This window comes from Semicossyphus pulcher, unplaced genomic scaffold, assembly GCF_022749685.1.
Source record: "Semicossyphus pulcher isolate SPU_LCO1_2020_fin unplaced genomic scaffold, fSemPul1.0.p SCAF_9, whole genome shotgun sequence".
Lineage (NCBI taxonomy): Eukaryota > Metazoa > Chordata > Actinopteri > Labriformes > Labridae > Semicossyphus > Semicossyphus pulcher.
In genome coordinates this window covers 17,790,453-17,810,880 of record NW_027211770.1, presented here as the reverse complement: position 1 = coordinate 17,810,880, position 20,428 = coordinate 17,790,453, and the positions used below count along the sequence as shown (strand labels likewise).

General features: G+C 43.0%; 1 protein-coding gene across 1 annotated transcript in view; it reads left to right on the top strand.

The window, feature by feature from the left end:
* Nucleotides 1–20,428, top strand: part of itga8 (integrin, alpha 8) — a 44,013-nt gene that overhangs the window by 21,397 nt on the left and 2,188 nt on the right. Inside the window, exons 16-27 of the mRNA XM_069655580.1 lie at nucleotides 5,757–5,812; nucleotides 6,259–6,416; nucleotides 6,510–6,641; nucleotides 7,764–7,831; nucleotides 8,318–8,465; nucleotides 10,291–10,380; nucleotides 13,491–13,570; nucleotides 13,988–14,068; nucleotides 15,921–16,026; nucleotides 17,127–17,285; nucleotides 19,796–19,915; nucleotides 20,014–20,127. Of these exons, the coding sequence (XP_069511681.1) occupies nucleotides 5,757–5,812; nucleotides 6,259–6,416; nucleotides 6,510–6,641; nucleotides 7,764–7,831; nucleotides 8,318–8,465; nucleotides 10,291–10,380; nucleotides 13,491–13,570; nucleotides 13,988–14,068; nucleotides 15,921–16,026; nucleotides 17,127–17,285; nucleotides 19,796–19,915; nucleotides 20,014–20,127 (1,312 nt within the window). The remainder of the gene's footprint in view (nucleotides 1–5,756; nucleotides 5,813–6,258; nucleotides 6,417–6,509; nucleotides 6,642–7,763; nucleotides 7,832–8,317; nucleotides 8,466–10,290; nucleotides 10,381–13,490; nucleotides 13,571–13,987; nucleotides 14,069–15,920; nucleotides 16,027–17,126; nucleotides 17,286–19,795; nucleotides 19,916–20,013; nucleotides 20,128–20,428) is intronic.

Genomic DNA, 20,428 nt, shown 5'->3' with positions numbered 1-20,428 from the left:
TAGCAGTTGTTCTGTTGTTCTGTAAATGTAATTTACAGACTGAAGACACGTACATTGTTTCATCTCAGTTTCTGACAAAATGCAGAGAATAAATACATTAATCCTGCACTTCACCTTTTTAGGGGCATTTTGTATTTTTCAGTTAATCACATATTGTGATGAATCATTATATGATTGTCTTGCAATATATCAATATCCGCAGTTGGCTGATAATATCGTTATCGTGGGCCACGTATCGTATCGAGACTTACCCTGTGATTCCCACTCCTACTTAATGAATGTTACCGCTGAATAACCTCACACGGTTAACTTGCTAATGTTCAGTCTTATATTGATTCATATTTTATTATTATTTATTTTCCTCATAGCAAGTCGTCTTTTAGGAAAGAGATTGTAATCTCAAAGAGACATTTCAGAAGTTAAAAAGGGAGATTTTAAAAAAGGGAAAAAAGCAAACAAAAAATGTGCGTCATAATGCAGATCGTTAACCAACCGGCAAACGCTGACTTTTAAACACAACAGACTGACAATTAAACAAGCAAAACGTTTCCCGAAGATTTCATACTAGATTTCTTTTCCAAAATGTTCCAGCTCTCCAAAACAGTCCAATATTTGTTGTAATTTCTTCCAGCTGCGTGTATCTCCTCAACTTCCGTTTGGCACTGCCGTGAAGGACAATAGCATCCATCAACCCCCGAGTCTAAGTCCAGCCAGTAATGAAAAAAGAGGATACTCAGTTTAATAACTTTTCCAGCTCTAACGCTCCATACGCCCAGTTTTAATTTATTTTTGGTTTGGAGTTTGGACACAGAGCTTGTGTGTGTGAAATAAAGCTAAAGGGATCAAAGTGCTAAACAAACATGAGCCCACTGCTGCTCTGAAACCCGGAGCCGGACCACAAATCTCACTGCTTATACTGTATCATAAAAAGGTAAGCAGTATAAAGGATACACACTCACAAATCTCACACATACTGACAGATGTGACAAATAATTCACCCACATGCTCCAGACTTCTGCCTTGAGCCAAGGTCTGTTTGTCTGTGTGACTAATGCAATAATTTAGAGGCGCACTAAAGCAGCGTACTCAGTAACCTGGAGAGTGGGATTTATGAGACTCTGTGATTAATTTGATACTGCATGATTCTATTTAGATTATATTATTGTTCCTGTGGGTGGCAGGCTGGCTTTGAACAGCCTGGGAGTAAGTTTACTTGCGGGGAAGGGGTCTTAAAGTTCCTGCTGCTTCACCGCAGTCTATTGTTGGTCCTGACTTATTGGAGCTGGAACCGCTGTGTGACTGTTTGGACGGGAGAAGTGCGGTCGGCCAGTTGCCATCGCGGTGTCCGTGTGTGCGCGCGGTGGTGTGTGAGTGTTGGCAGTGAGTGGAAAGGGAACAGGGTTTGGGTCGGATTGACAGAGAGCACTAAACTGTGGAATTCTGTCAAAACATAACTCAGCTTATTTAAATAAACCGCCATAAAGTTTTGGTCGGCGGTATGGAATCAGATAGGACACACACACATGCAGAGAGTCACACAGCAGCTAGTACGATTCAGGGACGTCTCTTGTGCTGAAGCCTTCGGACATTCTAGCTGTTCCTCTGGGCTGAGAGCAGCAGAGAGGCATGATGGGAGGTCGCCCCAGTTTGTGTCATATATTACTATTACATCTGAGTCAAAGGGTTAAGCTTCAGATTTTCTGAAAAATAATTACCCAGCAATCTCTCACAAACCCAGAGGGTCCGCTGACCGCTGCGCTGAATGTATTTCCAGAATCCTTAAAGACTCTTTTAGCGGTCTGGATGATAAAATATGCTGTCCAAGTTCTCTAGGCATTTTAAACCCTTAATACCGACAATGGAGTTGTGCTTCTTTTTCCTAATCCAAACAAAGATGGTAGCCAGACATCTCACTTTGGGAACATAAACCAAAAATCAAACATTTTATTCATTTTTGTTCGCACAAATTCATCTTTGTTTTCCAATATTTACACACAAACTTACATTTTTTACATGTCACAAACTTTCTTTCTAGCGCAGCACACAGACTTTTTCAAGTTTTTAAGAATGCAGCAAATACCTTTGAACAGCAGTATGTGTTGAATGGCAATACTCAGTATTCTGATATTTACATTCAATCACACTACTAATGTAAAAGAGGTCATATTAGTTCTAAAAAGGTGAGAATTATAACGCAACTCATAGGTTCCACTCAGCTGTACTGAGTTATAGCAAGTTTCAGCGACAGAAGACAGTCGTTGCCTTCAAAGTACATCCTTAAAATCTGACCTAGCTACGTGCCTTGCACTAGCAGACAAAGTTAGCGGCTAGCTGATGATGAGCTGACGATAGCAGGAGTTTTCTCGGGAGTTGGTGGAGACCAAAAACAGAGATCAAATGAGAGTGAATATTGGACTTACATTCATCAGGTGTACAGAAACACAACTTCAAGGGAATGCTTGCCCTTTTGGACGTGTGACTAAGCAGCTGTTAGCAAAAGTGGGTGTCACATCAACTTTAGGCCAAGTCTACACGTACATGGGTATTTTTCAAAACGTAGCTTTTTCTCTGCGTCTTGGCCTTTCATCCACACACCAACACCGTTTTAGGTCACTAAAAACGGATCTTTTGTAAAAACTCCAGGACAGGGTGAAGACTTTTAGAAACTCCGTTTCCACGGAGACGGGTAGACGGAGTAAACAGTGTTTTTGGCTCATGTCGTCAGGCTGTTACCTCCTTTGTAAAGCGTCACAAATGAGGCCGCAGACGTGACAAAAACAGTGATGCTTCTAACCTTTCTAAAAGGACCTTTGACATGTTTACATGTACATATGTGTACAGTTATTCGTCCACTATATTGAGGAACTGAGTAGTCCAGATGCACTATGGAGGTCACTGCGCTCCACTTCGCTATCAGACGACACATATGATTCCCCCTTTCAGACTTTTGATTGTCCGCGACTTTCTTCTTCTTCTTTGCATCACTGGGTTATATCGCCGCCTGTTGGTGTGGCATTCTCATGACAGCATTTCTGTTGTGTTTTTGCGTTTTCGTTTGGACTGCGATTTTTTTATAACCGTGCTTTTGTGGCCTTTTTTTTTTGTTTTTTTGTAAATGAAGGAGGGAAAAAAATACCTGTGTACGTATAGACATGGCCTTAGACGTGATAATGTGTCAACGTTGTGTTCACAGCTTGTTTCTGCTGCCAAAAAAAATCATCTTTGCTGGTTTAAGCAACATTTTTTAGTTTTCTGTAAAGAATCTCATTCTGGAAAAATCACTTGGTTAGCGCTGTGACTCTGATGTAGTGGTGATACATGAGGGTTAATAACTGGCGCTGGATGGGAGGATGAAGGAGTGGCGGATAAAGAGGGACACCTTCATTAAGACCAGTCTTAAATTCAGCGCTCTTACTCATTAAGCAGACCCGGGGTAGCAGGGAAAAGGTTTTATGTGTGCATGTTTGCCGGAAGAACCGGCCAGCAGTGTGTAGGGTGGAGGAGCACAGATGCATTCTGGGGGAAAATTACATACAGTAATGACTAGCCATGCGCCTGAGCTGTTGTCAGTAAAATGGGGGTCATTTCCGCACTACACACACTTTAGTCTGACACACAGTGCTTATTAGAGCCACACTTGAGCACACCCACCTTAAACACACACACACGCTTACATGCAACGCATATTAAACACACATGAAACCACCTGTGGAGGTCAGACTGACTTATGGGAGCAACGTTGAAAATAGAAACCTGCACTTTATCCAACATACACAAATAAACTCACATCTGCATCGCACACATTGTAAAAGCAGGAGAGCTAGCTTATCATCATTGTGTCATCTAATGGGGAGCCTAATTATTAACAAACACACGAGCATCAACTACATCTGGTTGTTGGACGTTAAGGTTTGTGAACTGAAACTAAACAAACGATAATCACATGAAGACGTTTACATCATCATGCCTCAAACCGCTGAGTCGTCAGGAGTCTGTAAGCATCCTTAGATTAGTGGTTATTAATAGTGCGGCGCTCGCTGTGTGGGAGTCACTTTCCTGTTCTTGATTAAAGAAGTGATAACACACTTACACATATATTCATACCCACATAAATACAGGAAATGCAGAGTTTCCCAGTCTCCCATGTCTGTTTGTCTAATTGAGAGTCTCGCAGGAATACCAGCGGTATTTCCCTCTGACCCCTCGAGTACATGCAGAAAAATGCCTTGCGTATTTAGTTAGATGTATAGATTAATATGTAGTTTTTATGATTTCACATGCATGCAAAAAAAGAAACATGGTCGAAATGTCTGCCAAGAATGATCATTGAATCATTCATTGAAAGAGCAAAGTAGTTTTGGTGTGCGGTTATGTTTCTTCCCCAAAAAGTCACCGCTATGACTAGCAACTCATTTTGGGTGTGCATTGACAACACTCATAACTCATGCTGATGATGTATACTAATGTGAGCAGCCTGTACTGGCTTACAAGAAATAAACTAAATCCAGACCACAAGGTGTACATTCTTAAATATAGCTACAAAAGTATGAAAGTAAATATCAATTCACACAACTTGTATAATCAAATATTCAGACCTTTTTGTCCACAACAAAGATAAACAATTTACAAACATCATGATGGAACTGTAACCTACAAGAGAAATCACAGTCAAGAAGAGTTAATTACTCCATCTTGTCTTTATCCAGCCTCCAAACTTATGAGACAAAGTAAGCTAGCTGTAAAACATCAAAACTATTTCTACTTTGGATCATCCGTACTTTAGAATATTTCAGAGGCATCATTTCATTTGGAACCTCTCAGTTAGTTTTCGATTGGGCAGCCAGTTATGAACGGGCAGCCCAGAATGCCTCTGGATACTACCCGTCAGAATAATGAAACATGTGACATAGTGGTAGTTAGCTCGGCTAGGTAGCTAGCACCAACATCCAATTCAAATGGCTTCAAGTTCAACATAATACAAAGACATCTGGCATGACGTGATTTAGTAGCCAATGTCATTGGGCGAGGGGCGGGGAACACCCTCGACTGATCGCCAGTCAATCACAGGGCTGACACACAGAGACAGACAACCTTTCAGAATCAGAATAAGAAATACTTTGTTTATCCCCGGGGGGAGTTTGGGCGTTACAGTTGCTCTGATACGAGAGGAGCATGAAGAAATAAATAGCATAAAAATAGAAGTATCACATACTGTATATATTTATGTGTCACGCTCACATTCACCCCTACGGGCCCTTTGGAGTCACCAGTGAACCTAACGATTATGTCTTTGGACTGTGGGAGGAGGCCGGAGTACCCGGAGGGAACCCACGCATGCATAGGGAGAACATACAAACTCCACACAGAAAGGCCCACTATGTCCAAACCAGGATTCACACCAGGAACCTTCTAGCTGTGAGGCGACAGCGCTAGCCGCTGTGCAGCCCTCTCCCAGTTTGTTTAATACTAATCTGAAAGCTCAGTGGCAGCCATCTTGGTCCTTCAAAAAGATTGCCAAAACAGTGCTCTTCTGCACAATAAGTAATCGCGCCAAACCAGCCCCTTAGTATATCAACAGTTGTGATTGGCCCGACCTAAAACATTAGCTTGCTTAATTATTTAGTTTCCAGGATGGGGTTTATTAGCAACTGAGTTAGAACAGCAGTCCTCAAATTTGCAGGACTTACAGTTCCTGTGTCAGCAGACAGCAAGGGTGTTTAACAGAATCTTCTCACTCTCTCTTCTTCCTCCTCCAGTCTGAGGGTGGACGCGTGTGCAGCCATGACCGGATTGGGGATCCCCAGCTCTGTAGGTAAGCAGCTGTGCACATTGTGGAGGGATGAATGAGAGCGGGAGGAGGCTGGAGGGAATAGCACAAAGGGTGGGACAGTAGTCAGAGCTGGCTTCTGCGTACATTTCCTTCTCCGCCACACCCATCAGAACGGAGAACAAAAACAGGTGGGGGCATGGAAACAGCAATCAGGTAGACAGACAGACAGTTGGGATGTAAAGTACATTGTTTCCACTGTCTAATTATTCTCTGTAGAGTAAAACTCCTTCATATAGCTCCTTACTTCCTAACTAATGATGGAAAATCATACACACACATGCAGCACATCACGTAGCTGGACCATGTGGACTCAGTTAAGGAGTATCTGACTTGCTGTGTTGCCTTGTTCACTCTCATTTTCACTACATGCATGCTTTCCTCTCACTACTCCTTCCATCTCCTCCTCTGCATCATCACCTTCTGTCCAGACCTGAGAGCTGAGCTGCAGCTGGATTGGTTAAAAGGCACCAGAGGCGGAGTCAAGAGAGTGTTATTCCTGGACACCCAGCTGCCTCAGCACACCGGGCTCCTAACGCTGAGTCACCATCGCCCACGTGCGTGCCTGAGCTACACCATTTACCTAAAGGTAAGTAATGATGTGCATCTTACAGAGGAATCAGATATACGAGTGTCAAGTAATCATTTCAACTGACTGCGCCTCGCTCTGTTTCGCTCTCAGGAGGAGGATGAGTTCAGGGACAAGTTGACCCCCATCTCACTGGCTCTGAACTACAGCTTGGCTCCACCCAGTCACGGCCAAAGCCTCCCACCTGTGCTCAACCATTACAGCAGCACCTTCCTTCAAGAGCATGTTAGTATATGAACTGTTTACACACTCTTATATGCGGTAAAATATCATCTTCCTTTCTTGCCACATTATACATTTTCTGCTTTGGTGTTTTTGGTAAACACAACTATTGGAAGTTTCTTCCATGTTTTCCCAGTTAAAATGTGTCGTTTTGGTACTTTTCCCATATGTGAATGAACGGTTAAAGGATGCAGGCTGTCATACGCTGAACAAATTTAAAGGCCCCTCGAGGTACTGAGGCTTGACTTGTGATATTGGTATGAAAATCACAGACTTGTCTTGATTAGACTAAGTCCAACTATGAGCGAAAAACACTAAATTTAAAACCCAAATCCAGCAGGATGTTATATTTCCATCAGTTCTTCTTAAATGAAAGTGCTTACCTTTGACAAAGAAAGCCTTAATTTTGCCTTTTCATTGAATAGTTCAGAAGAAAATGGCTGTAAAACCATTTTCAAACAGTTTTGCTACAGTACTCAACTATTCGGAAATCCTAAAGCCAATGCACATGTCAGCTGCTAGTTAGTACACATGTATAGGCAATGCAGAGGAATAAAAAATCATCCAAAATCTAAGAAGTGAGTCTATGTGAAACACATTGGTTGTTCTTCCACTTAAAGAAAGTCTTACCTTAATCATTTTAAAGAATAGTAGACATGAGTGTTTGTCGTGCAGCAAACTTTGCACTTGAGGATTGTGGATCATGAGATCATGTTACCTTATTAAAGCCTTGCCCTAATTCATTGGTGTTTCTGAAGGAGTGTTTGCTTGGTTATTACCATCAGCCGGCCAGAACTTTGGTTTAAAGCTGGACATTGCGCGTGTTATTTGTGAGATATTACACCCACAAATGCGGACACTTAGAGTAAGAGAAGGAGAACATGTTTTATAACAAAACCACAAATTAAAGTAACAAAATTCAACCTCAGACAAAATCTGGGCACAGCAAATCAACCTATAAAACTTATTCTGTTGACCTGGACAGCACAACTCTCTGTATGAATACAACAGCTGCATCCTGATGTGTCCCAGTTATGTTTGCTTCTATTTTTGGTTTCACGATGAAGTCCAGAGTACCTAAAAACTCATCACCACCCCCTCCCTCCCTGCTCCTCTTCCTCTCAGGCCTACATCCTCCTGGACTGCGGTGACGACAATGTCTGTATCCCCGACCTCCAGCTCTCTGCCACCATGTAAGACTGACACGGCCACGCCCTCTGACCTCAAGCTGTAAACACTCAACACGTCACACGACCAAACACACACACACATGCACACACACACACACAGGCAAACCAAAGAAAAGTGTCTGTTATTCCTCAAACAATGAGAAAGGTTTACACTGAAGCGGCGCACATTATGGATCCATTCACCATATGGTGAGTGTATGTGAATTAGCCTGTACGCTCTATAGTGTTTCCAGCTGTTCGATATTTCCATGGCAGCGTTATCCAAACATCCTGTCACCGTCCACTGACTGACACACACACTCACACACACAAACACACATTGCTGGGGTCAGGGGTATTGCATTCCAAAAGGCAGGGTAGATTAAACACGGACAGATTATAAATGTTGTTAAGATGTTCTGAGAGCTGCTGCAAACTGATTAATTTTCCGTGTCCTTCACATGACCGAAATAATTTCTTCTCTGTTCTTTAAATAAAACACACACGCAGGGATCGCTCAGAGCTTGTGATCGGAGATGATAATCTGGTCATGCTGACCATCACAGCGGTGAACAGAGGAGAGGGAGCGTACGAGACAGAGCTCCACACGCTGATACCACCAGAGGCTGACTACATCGGAGTGGAGCGCAGGGTGGAGGTAAATAAACACACTTTATACATACATTTCTGTGAGACCAGTTATTCTTTGTCGTTCATATACTGGTACCAGTATTTTAAATGCCTCCAATACTGCCTTAAATGCTGGACCGAGTAATAGCAAGTACGCATGTCTAACTATACTACAATGTAAGAGCCCCATAAAAAATGCATGTTCTCTGGCAGCCAATGAGTACTACTGTTTAAGAGCAGTGAAGAAGAACTGATTTGGGATTAACCTGCGCTCACAGCGCTTTCAGTTGAAAATCGTTCAACTTTTGCAACACCGCAGCGCTCGTCAATGTCACTTCTTCCTCACCGACTAATCAACATCAAGAAGGGGCGGGACTTCAGCTATCAACTTTGTCAACAACAACAGCGGAGGAGAAGCCTATCGTATCGTTTTTTTTCAAGGCTACAATTTCCAGGTCAAGAGCTGCTAACACCAGGACACGATTGTTTTTATGTATTCTTTGTAAAATTTCAAATATTAAAGGAGCAATTCGCCACTGTCAGTCAAATCTGGTGTTCTCTGTAATCAATAGACGCACTAATATTTGAAATTAGCGCCACAGCTGTGGAGAAAGTTGCACAAACAGCTCGTGGTTTTGCCCATTCTACATTCTTACAACACCCAGCGTGCATTGCGCCCCTTCCCCCTTATAGGAACGGCTCAGCGAGAGACGCTGGAGTGAAATACTACTGTTTTCCAGTCAAGGACATTGATCGCTGCAGGCAATGGCTCAGAGCGGTACAGAATCCGAAATATGACGAGAATATACTGGTGTATCGTCTAAAAACTGTTCAGGTCTGCAGTCTAGATTTCAAACCTGACGATTTTGAACGAGACATGACATCGGAGGCGGCGTCCTAGATTGAGGAAGTGTAGTTCAGCGAGCTCCCTGGCCTTTTCCAGGGTTTTCCAGGGCCCATTGGAGAAGCGGATCGCGGCTTCCAATAATAGCATGATAGGACTGAGGTTGAAAATAGGCGAACTGGCCCTTTAAGCATACAGAACATTTAAATCACTATTGAGCAAAAGTGCCGCCAGACAACTTTCGTAACCTAGCAACAGTAAACTCCAGTGAGAAGCACTCTGAAATTATGTGGTGGTGGGCGCTGCCAGCGCAAAGAGCAGCATTAGAGGACACAGGCCCTAAGTAGTATACAGCTGTCAAATTATAATAATGACAAATATATTTAATCGCACTGGTTTCAGATCAGTACTTGGTGTCATGCCGTACACAAGATAAGGTCACATACTCAGTGTTACAAAGAAGTGATGGTATCAGATCTTCACAGATTGAGGCAGTTGTCTCATTGTGATTGAAGCATGTGCCAGTGAGGAAGTGAGCTATTTGAGGCTGCAGTTACACCACGACATCACATCCTGTTGTGTCTCTGTGGTGTGTTTGTTGGGTGTGATTAAGGCGAGGCTATCGGCCGGGTACGCTTTACTGGCAACAGCCCAAAAGTCCCTATTATGATTTACAGGCTGCATTAGTGACCACGGAAATGGATAGGGTCAACTGCTATGTGCGTGTGTGTGTGTGTGTCTTGGTGTGCGCGCTAATGAGTGTGTAATGGGGCTGTTTGATTGATGAGGTTGTTGCTGTCAGAGCATTCATCACTCCTCCTCTGCTGCCTTCCCTCCCTCTGTCTCTCTTTCACTCCCTCGCTCCCTCACCCTTTGATGGTGCCATACTTCCCTCCGTTGTTCTTTTCTTTCCCCTCTTGACTCTCAGCGCTCCTATTTGTCACTTTCATCCACGTTTGATTCATCATCCCACTCACTGTCTTTCTCTCTCTTTCTCTCCCCTCTGTAGTCGCTGTCCCAGCTGAACTGCGAGTACAAGATGGTCAACGAGTCAAGGATGGTGGTGTGTGACCTCGGGAACCCGATGGTGGCGATCGAGGTGAGTTCTTACACACAAAAGTACGCACGCACTTCAACATCCCCTTTAAACGTCCATGCCAAGCAGCTACGACTGTTACTCCTCAGGTTTAACTCACTCTGATTGATGGTTTCCAATGATTACTGATCATCGCCTTGACCCCCATTTTGCACACTTTGACTCCCTAAACTAAACCGCACACCCTTTTTGTGAGCGTGTGTCTAGTGTGTAGTAATAATTCGCTTAGCTCTTGGATGGCTGACACATGCAGGAAGCCGAGGCTTTGCAAAGTAAAGAGTGGTCCCTTCCTACATGAAATCCCACCACATATGTGTGCCACAAAGCATGTCACATGTGCTTCAGTGTGTGTGTGCATGTGTGTGTGATAAAGTGTATTGTGAATGTCGAGTTCTTGTTAAGGTGTCAAGGCCGGCACAGAGGTGCGTTCAGGCTCTGGAGGTGACACACGGCATTCTGATAAATCAATTATGTGGTCATGTTTCACTGTTGGGGGAGGAGAGCAAAACAAGGCATGTGAAAGGGACAAGGCATGCGTATACTTGTGTGTGTGTGTGTGTGTGTGTGTGTGTGTGTGTGTGTGTGTGTGTGCGCTCCCCAGCCGTCCAGATGTTTCCCATATTTAACTCTCCCATTGCCCCGCTGGACGTCCGGGAATCCATGAGCTTATACAGAACATACCTCCATGTACCCCATACAGACTCTGGTTATATTGTGCAACTAAATAGTTCTCATCACTGGAGTTCATTCCTCGTGCCGCATGACACAGCTGTAGAGCCTCACTGAGGGCGAGCAGTGCAGGAGGCACATGCCTGAAGGAAAGCTGTTCCGCCTCAGTGTTTGCACCTCTCTGCATCTGATTAATTGTTTTCATTATAGTTAAACAAGCTTTGGTTGACATTAAACAGAATTCAGCGTATTTTGCTCGAGCTTTGTTTGGAATCGATGGCTTTTAGTGGCATCTTGATCATATTGTTTCCATGTCTCACAAAAGTCTACAGTTTTAATAATTGATTCAGTTGAAAACTACTAATTGTTTACAAACATCTTATCAATATTAATATTTTGATTTTGTTTGTTAACATTAATTTAGCTATGGAACGTGTGTTTACTTATCAGTTATGATTTGAGTGATTAATAATGAATGCTTGATAGACAGGTGACTGCAGCGCCCTATGATTTATCAGGTGGGCTGGTGTTCCCAGGTGGGCAGTTATACAGTTTTAGGCTGCTGCTAAAGCACCAAATGTTTATTGTTAATTAAGTCTGATCGCACGGTGACGCACCGGCCTTCGTCTGCTCCGATAAGACCGATCCTTTTGTTTGATGTGTGGATCTTGGAAAATAAACAAGCAAAAATTAAAAGGAAAAGTTGTGGCTCATTGGTAAATAGTAAGTGGCCTCCACTTACATAGCGCTTTTATAGTCTTGTGACCACTCAAAGCTGCTTTTCACTACATGTCACTTTCACCCATTCACACACTGATGGCAGAGGCTGCTACCTAAAGTGCCCAACTGTCAATCAGTCATCACAGTCACACACCGGGAGAGTTTGGGGTTCAGTGTCTTGCCCAAGGACACTTTGACATGTAGACTGAGGGAGCTGGGGTTCGAACCACCAACCTTCCAACTAAAGGACGACTGACTCTACCATTGAGCCACAGCCGTCCCGGGTGCTTCAGGTCAAATACTAACACATATCTCTGTTGGAACCATCTAAAAAAGAGGAAAGAATCAGCATCCAGAGACAGAATAATGCCTTCACACTGACTCCAAACTGCAAATCTGTTTAGTTGGATTCCAGTTTTATCTTTGTGAAGTCATAATAACATAATTAATTTAGTTAATGAAAATGTTTTATTGATAATAGTGTGACATTTCTGTCATATCCCACAGCTCTGCATACTCTACATTAGTCTTCTGTTTTAAAGAATATCAAACAACCGCAGGTGGCAGTTAAAAGCAGTAGTTTATCACCTCTTTCAGCAAGGCTGCAGTGGTCGGTTGAGTAACATTCATCCAAATGGAAACCAATCGTGACAACCATGCATGGCTGCAAGAAGTATTGCACTGACTTTTTAAACTTCTAAAACCGCCGCTTCAGCATAAACTACTTCTCTCAGCATTGTTCTAAAGAATCACCATTTTCCCAAAAAGTGGCTGAATGCACGTCTCGTGGTTTATCTTTGTAGCTTTAAAGCAGAGCGTTTGGTCACATTGCGGCAAAATGATAATTATTTGGGATAAACTGAGCGTACACATGGACAGAAATTGCACTAGTGCGTTGAGAACGTTTTTGTGGATGTTTTGATTTCGCCACTCAATGTTCACTCCATTGTAACCAAGATAAATTGAAGCTGACCACAGCGGCTGGTCTCGCAAAGCTACAAACCTTTAACAGCCACTTTTCAAAACAGGGCGTGCTGCCCGAAAAGATTTAAAGAGGCACAGCCGACTTCTTCCCCTCCGTCTGTGACCCCGTGTATCGCAGCTGATAGTGACGTCTTCTCTCTGAACGACTCATTTGGTGTCTGTCTCTTTAGATCTCCGCTGCCTGTCTCCTCTCCCCCAATCTCTCTCTCTAATGCGTCCCATAAAGACGACCTGACTTTGTAGTCACGCACCCCACCCTCACCCACACCATCACCCCCTCGCAGGCCGGCCTCATGAAGTGTCAGTGCGAGTCTGCATGCTGTCATTTGCCCTTTCTGGACCATGTTTTTGACCTGTTGTTCAGTGGAGCTCATGCGTGCGCACACACACTGTCGTACAGTTACAAGAACTAAATCCTTCACGTGTTTTAAGTTAGCCCTGAGGAGAGGGGATTTAAACTGGGGAGAGACATGGACCTTAACTGGAGCTGTCTGGATCTTCTCAGAGCACACACACACACACACACACCTTCTGCCTGCAGTATGTAACACACAAGAGGATGTAGTTAACAAGGATTTTACTGTCTATTACTGGACACTTTAAACCTGATGAAGCCTTTGATGTACACATGCATCTTATTTCTGTCACTTCTCTTCAGCTGTCCTCCTCTCTCTCTCTCCGTCACATGTTTTTCATACGTTCTCTCTCTTCCTTGCCTTTTTCTCCACACTCTCGCCCAGCTGTCTGTCGGTTTGAGGTTTTCCGTCCAAAGGCTGGATGATGCCGGACCCAAGATCAGCTTCGAGCTACAGATCCACAGGTGACACACCCACCAGCTCTCACGCATACCCCCCCAAACTCAAAGACACAGCAACACAAAGGGCTGTTTGTCCGTCTTGTGAGCCATGTAAATAAGTTCTGTGTCTGTCCTTATCCCGTCGCCGTCTGCGGTTTGATGAAACCAACCACAGGGACAGAAGGAAACCGATGGCCTGAGGGAGCTCCAGAGAGGAGACGACACAACATGTTTACTGTGTGCTGTATTTCATTGATTTGGATGCATCACATCACTAGACACAGACCGATAAATACTCTTTAAATACCACTGCCTGAGAAGCTCTTATTGTGTCACAGCCTCCTGTTACATGTCCCAAATGGATGCAGAATTTAGAGACTATTCTCAGTGTGATGAGTCTTTCTTTATTTGCATTTTAACTTCCTGTTAATCTCTCCGCAGCTCCAACAAAGATAACTCCAACAGCAACCCGGTCACCCTGAACCTGTCCATCGTTGCCCAAGCTCATCTTGATTTACGAGGGTGAGTCAAGCGTCCCCGCATGTTAGAGCTTCCGCTCCGAGAAACACTGACAAGCTGTTTGTTGCCGTGTCTGCGTCACAAAGAAGCAATTGATCTGGTTTCAGCATAAACTCTTTTTTCACTGTTTGCAGGATGCTACTGCCCCTTTTTTGTAAAGCCTGTTTATATACAGATGGAAAACACATCTCTAGAACTACATCTGAACTAATCAGGAGCACATGTGATACTTGTGATCGTTTGACATGTCCGGGGATGCCCGTATGCCTGATGATACACACACAAATATGCACAGGCTTCAAAGGTTGGAGCCTTGCGTGGCGTTGTTTGGGTGTGTTCACTTGTACATACAAACAGAAGAGGAGCTGGGATGAGAGGGACGGGGACACATGAGCTCATGTGTTTGTTATAGGGGGAAGAATCACCCGGGTTACTTACGTGAAACGATACGCGATAATATCATGATACAGCGATAATTGATATATTGCAAGACAATCATATAATGATACATCACGATATCTGATTAAGTCAAGAAAACAAAATGCCACTAAAAATGTAAAGTGCAGGACTGATGGATTTATTCACTGCAGTTTGGTGTCCGTTTCACAGAATTTGATACAAACTGAGATGAAACAATGTTTGTGTTCTACAGTAGTTTGTACTGTCGCACTGTGCTGCCTCTGCTGTGTCCATAGAGCGTTTAAAATGTAGCATTTTTATATCTAAATCTCAATTGTTTAATACATTGCTACAGGTGGTATTTGTTCACAACGAATGAGACTGCATCGACATCAGATTAGAAAGTCTGTAGTCCCTTAGCTTCACTAGCTGAAATGCAGGCTCATTTACTGGAGTGCATTATATTCAGACGTGTTTCTAAGTATCTACATTAATGTGAAGATATTAGAAACAGATCTGAGTGTAACACCATCTTTAACTTGGACCTTAATAATAAAACATACAATTGAAGTTCCATTTACAACAATGTAAAGCAAATGAGCAGTTTAAATGTATAATCTTGAGGATCTCAGTTTTGTTCTTTATGGCAGCACCTTTGGTGTTAAACAGTAATTGCAGGAGGACACTTCCCAATTTAACCAGACGTCCATGTTTCGCTCCCTTTGTTACGGTTGTAACTCTTGATTTTCCTCGCTGACAGTCGCTTTCCTTTTTAGACTGTTTGCCTTCATCTGAGCGTCAAATTTGTTTCTTTTCTTTGGATTTTCACTTATTTTTGAAGTTGTATCTGTAGTCATCCATCTTTTCTTTGTTTGTTCAGCCATAGTAGATTACTGTTTACTCGCAGAAAAGCAGCCGCTTAGCTCCGCCTACCCTCTCTGGCAGACCAACCACTGCTGGCTGATGGAAAACGCGTCACTAACTGGGCGCCGCTTGTGATTTTTTCTGCAAATGTCGCCACAGGCACCCAGTCCATAATAATACTATATAGTACAAGTACAAAGGCTTTAACCAGTGGGCCAGATATTTATTTAAATAAAAATCTTCGAGATTATATCTTTAAACAACGTTAAAATAGAATTTATGGCAGATAAGTGTGCCTATAATGTCCACAGAGTGTATACTTTTTATTTATTGATATACTCACTGCCCATGTGTACATAAGTACAGGCTTCTGTTGACTGGGTTACCCAAATCAATTATGGATGTTCATATGAATTTGCACTATGTGTCTAATTGTGAAAGATACAACCTGTCGGATTGGTGTTGGCTTTTTACGCAGCAAAAAAAGGCCCACATCAGACAGCCCGACAGTAGCCCTCTGCCACAGCTTGAGCCGACAACTTAACAACTTGTACATGCGTCAGTGTCATCGAGCTCTTTCTCCTCTCTTCAGGGTGTCTCATCCCTCTCAGGTGGTGCTGCCATTCCCAAACTGGGAACCCAAGGAGAAGCCTGTCAAGGAGGACGAAGTGGGACCACAGGTTACACACATCTATGAGGTAAATGCAGGCCCCACATCGAAGCACGGCCACACAGCTAAATCTCAGAGATGAGGAGTGGAAAAGTAGACGCCTCTGTTGCTTTGTTGTTGTTGTTGCTGGTCACATGTCTCTGCAGTGACTGTTAAGATGAAAAGAGCAGAAAAATAGGTAAGGGAAGTTGTAAACGAGGGTAGAGCACGAGGGGGGCTCTGTAAGGTGAAGTAAACAGTAACACACACGGTAAAAACAGTAGCTCTATAAAGAATTGGGTTCTGGCTGATCAAAGGTCTGCAGCTCTGGAGTAATTACTCCTGTGAAGGCGGGAAAAAGAGAGAAGTGGGGGGGTTTAGAGGAGGGAGTAGGGGTCAAGGTAAGGAGGAAGGAAGGGAGGAGGGAAGGATTGTTCTTAGGACTGAACACGGTGTAATGAGGAATAATCATTGAGAGAGAAAAACAAGGTCAAACAGAGGTACAGACAGACAGACAGAAGGAGGGAGAACAGCAGACAGACTGGCGACAGTTTACAAAAGGCGCATGTGCATGTGTGCGTCCGTGCGCTCTGCATGTGATTTCTTTTTGTTTTAAAGGGACAGCTGCTCCATTGAAGCCGAGCGCAGCGGCAGCGTCTGGCCTGTCCTACAGCTGATAATGATTTTCATTTGCGGTACTTTTCCCAGTTGGCAGCTGCTTCCAGTTAGAGAGGACAGAGTCTTTTTTTCCTCTTGCAGAATTCCTGCCCTGCAGCGCAAGGATCATGTCCTGTTTGGATGACTTGCTTCAGTGTTAATGATCAAGTGTGTGTGTGTGTGTGGGTGAGAAAAAGAGAGGGAGAGAAGACAGGTTTGGGGGGGGGAATGAGGATTTATTAAATTGATGGTTCGTTTAAGCTCATAATTCATTTAATTTTGATGTGCAATGATGAGCCAGGTGATGGCGGAGGTATTTCAATCCCCGGCGACTGAAGGTTGTTATAGTAAAAGTTCACTTAAACAGATGTCCTGTGTCATCATCCCTCAGTTATGATAACCTGATTAAAGCCTCAGTCACTTGAGACCGACTAATACGACAGAAGAAAGCACAATACTGACAACCTCCTGTTATTTTTCTGTTCCTTGCAGCTCCATAACGCCGGCCCCAGCAGAATTCAGGACGCTGAGCTCCAGGTCGGCTGGCCTTCCCGTTTCCGTGACGAGAACCTGCTGTATGCCATGGAGATTGAAACTGAAGGACCAATTAGCTGCCGGACGAACACCAGCCTCAACCCACTCGGCCTTGAGGTAACATTACAATATGAACACGTACACGCTTATGCATGCTGACAAATACTCACAGACTAATTTAAAGACACAAACATGTAATTATGCCTGTAGTGAGAACGAAGGCTTCAGAGTATCTCTAACTTCTAATTTAACTTTCATAAAACAAAACAAACCCAGACCTGCAACAGACTTAAATTTTTCATAATGCTAGCGGCTCATTTTTCCAACCATTTCCATCATTTATACCTGCTTATTTAAAACGTAATTGTACCCGCTGCCTTGGCTGCTTTCCATCTGCTCTGCCAGTTGGCTCCAAACAAAGGGGGCTGCTGAATTATGCTTATTAGCAGACCTGGAATATTTTCCAATATCTAACATACAATCTGTCGAGTAATTCAAGAGGAAAACATGCAGTTATTTCAACAAGTTCAGAATTATGTTAGAAAGTGAAATGCTACAAGCTGTATTCATATATGTGAAAAATAAAATGAGACACAGCAAGAGGTTAAAGGTCAGATTCTTTTTCTCTTTTTACTCCTGATTTTAGACGACACTGATACACTGGATAAGCAGACACTTATACTAAATACATGTGTGGGGTGTCATGCAATTTTTTTCTAGATTCCTGTCATTGAATAGCTGCCCAACCAATGATATTGAAAATCAGATAGTTTTAGTGATTTGTGTCATGTGTAAAGTAGTTCAGACTCTGATCCCAGCCTCAGAAATGCCTCCGATACAGCCTAAAATGCTTTATCGGGTATCAGCAAGTAAGCCAGTCAACCAACACTGATCTGATACCATGATTAATTAGCCCTCCAATAAATCAACTTGTTTCTTCTCTAAAACAATTTCCTACACAGCTATAATATATATTATGGCTGCTGTTTGCTGATTTAAAGCCGAAAAGAAGATCTGAATTATTATAGGTGAATTATTATAGATACATAGAGTACTCTAATAATCCCAGAGGGGAAATTGGGTTGAAGTAGCAGCTTATGGCATTAAACATTACCATAAAAGAATAAGACACAAACAATGACACAAGTAAAAACTAAAACAAGAGCAGCAGGGTGCAGACAGGGTCTCAATGTGGCGATAGCAAACAACCACAGTGCGTTGCTAAGAGTGTACCATTAGTCATATCTTCTAAAATGTCAGCATTGTTTTCTCTTGACACATATTAAGACTGTATCTTATTTTGTTATTTTAAGTGAACATAATAAAAGTTAGGATTCCTTCAGCGTACTGAGCCAGGCCATACATCAGTGATACCAATCATGTCACATACAGGGTTAGTGGTACACAGCTGTTTATAATGATAAGGAAAATATGGTATTGGATCATCTCAGGCCATGTGCAGTCTTAGTGTTTACAGATGATCTGAGTAATATAGCTGTAAACTGAAGACCAGTTGGGCTCTGGTTACGTGTGACAGGCATCACTGATGTCACTGTTAAAAATGTAATAAACAATGGGGCGCTGGTTTAGATCAGTCAGTAGAGCAGGCGCCCCATGTACAGAGGTCCTCATCGCACTGATCGCAGACTCGCAGGCTCGACTCCAGGTCTGCACTCTCTCCTCCCCACACTTCCTGTCTATCTTCAGCTATCTTATTAAATAAAGGCAAAAGCCAAAAGAAAATATCTTGAAAAAAACTTAAAAGAACAAATCTGAAAATAGATGAAAGGCAACATTAAGTTAAACCTTTGTTTTACAGTAACACATTTGGTCACATCTCACTATTGGCTATAACACCCTTACTGTCATCTGCAGCCTGTTTCTGCAGTTCCATCACTGCTTCCCATTAAGCTGGAAGGAAAGGAGACAACTGTTGTTGCTTTGCTGCACTTTCAAAAATAGTTGGCTATTCTCACAGGCGCCGTCCAAACCAAGACTCCCCAGTGAGAACAATTAAAATATATAGTTTTGTCTCGAGGACGTTCACGTTTCTTCCGTCTCAGTGGTTGTCTGTCTGTTGCTGTTTTAGAGCTACAATCAGGACATAAAGTCTCTTTAAAATCAAATCTTGACAAAACACCTTTTTATTAGGTGGATTCGATCTTAATGTCAAACTTGTTTCCTCAGGTGGTGATTTTGGTTTATTTTATTGCATCTCTTAGCATTTAAAATCTCAGTTTATGAGCCGTCTCCGTCTTCAGGTTCACCATCTCCTTCTCTTTGGCTGTCTGGGCTGCATCAGAGCCCATGTGCACTACAGACCATATTTAACCACCAATATGTGATAATCATGATCCGCCTGATAACTCACCTTAAAAGACCCAAACACATGCTGGAAAACAAATGTTTCAAAATAGGACTCTGAGCAGTGGATAAACTTTATTCATGAAGGTCAAATCTGATATTTTACAGCTCAGCTGTGATAGAAAACATGAAAGCTTAACTTGCTAAATTATATGAGATAAATCAGATCAGATGTCTGTTTGAAGGATGAAGTCTTTTCATCATCTTCTCCTGTCACTTAGAGCATTTCTTGAAGTCAAACTCTCTCTCCCTGTCCGTCTCAGATTTCCTCTGTCCAGGACACTCCTGAATTGCTGGGCTTCTTGAGGAACACCAGCGCTCCTTCTCCTCGCCGCCACAAACGAGCTGTTACTGCCACTCAGAGCTACAGTGATAAAACTTTGGTGAGCCTCACAAACATGAACACCGTCTCAATAAAACAGAGTAAACCAAATGATGATTCATGTGCGTGTAATGTCTCTCTGTGTGTGTTTCTCTGCAGAACTGCACCAACATCTCCTGTCTGAGGATCACGTGTGTGGTCGGTCGGCTCGATCGAGGGCACAGCGCCGTGGTGAAGGTCCGTTCAAGACTCTGGGCACAAACTTTCCTGCAGGTCAGAGCCAACTTTTTATTTGTCACTTTACTTCCTTCTTGGGTTCATCTCTTTTTTATCATAGTGCTTGAATACCAACTAAATACGGTTTACAGTTCATTCCTGACCTCTGAAACAGTAGGGCTGAGAGGTCAATTTAGTAGACATTGTGGAGCTATTGATCATATCATATGGTCTTCATCAGCAGATGGAGCTTACTCTGTTGTCATGTAATTTATCATAATCACACAACTGCCATTTTCTTTCGTGTCATGCTCGAGTGGGAAGCTAACGGGATCCTTAAATGTTGCTGTAGACGGCT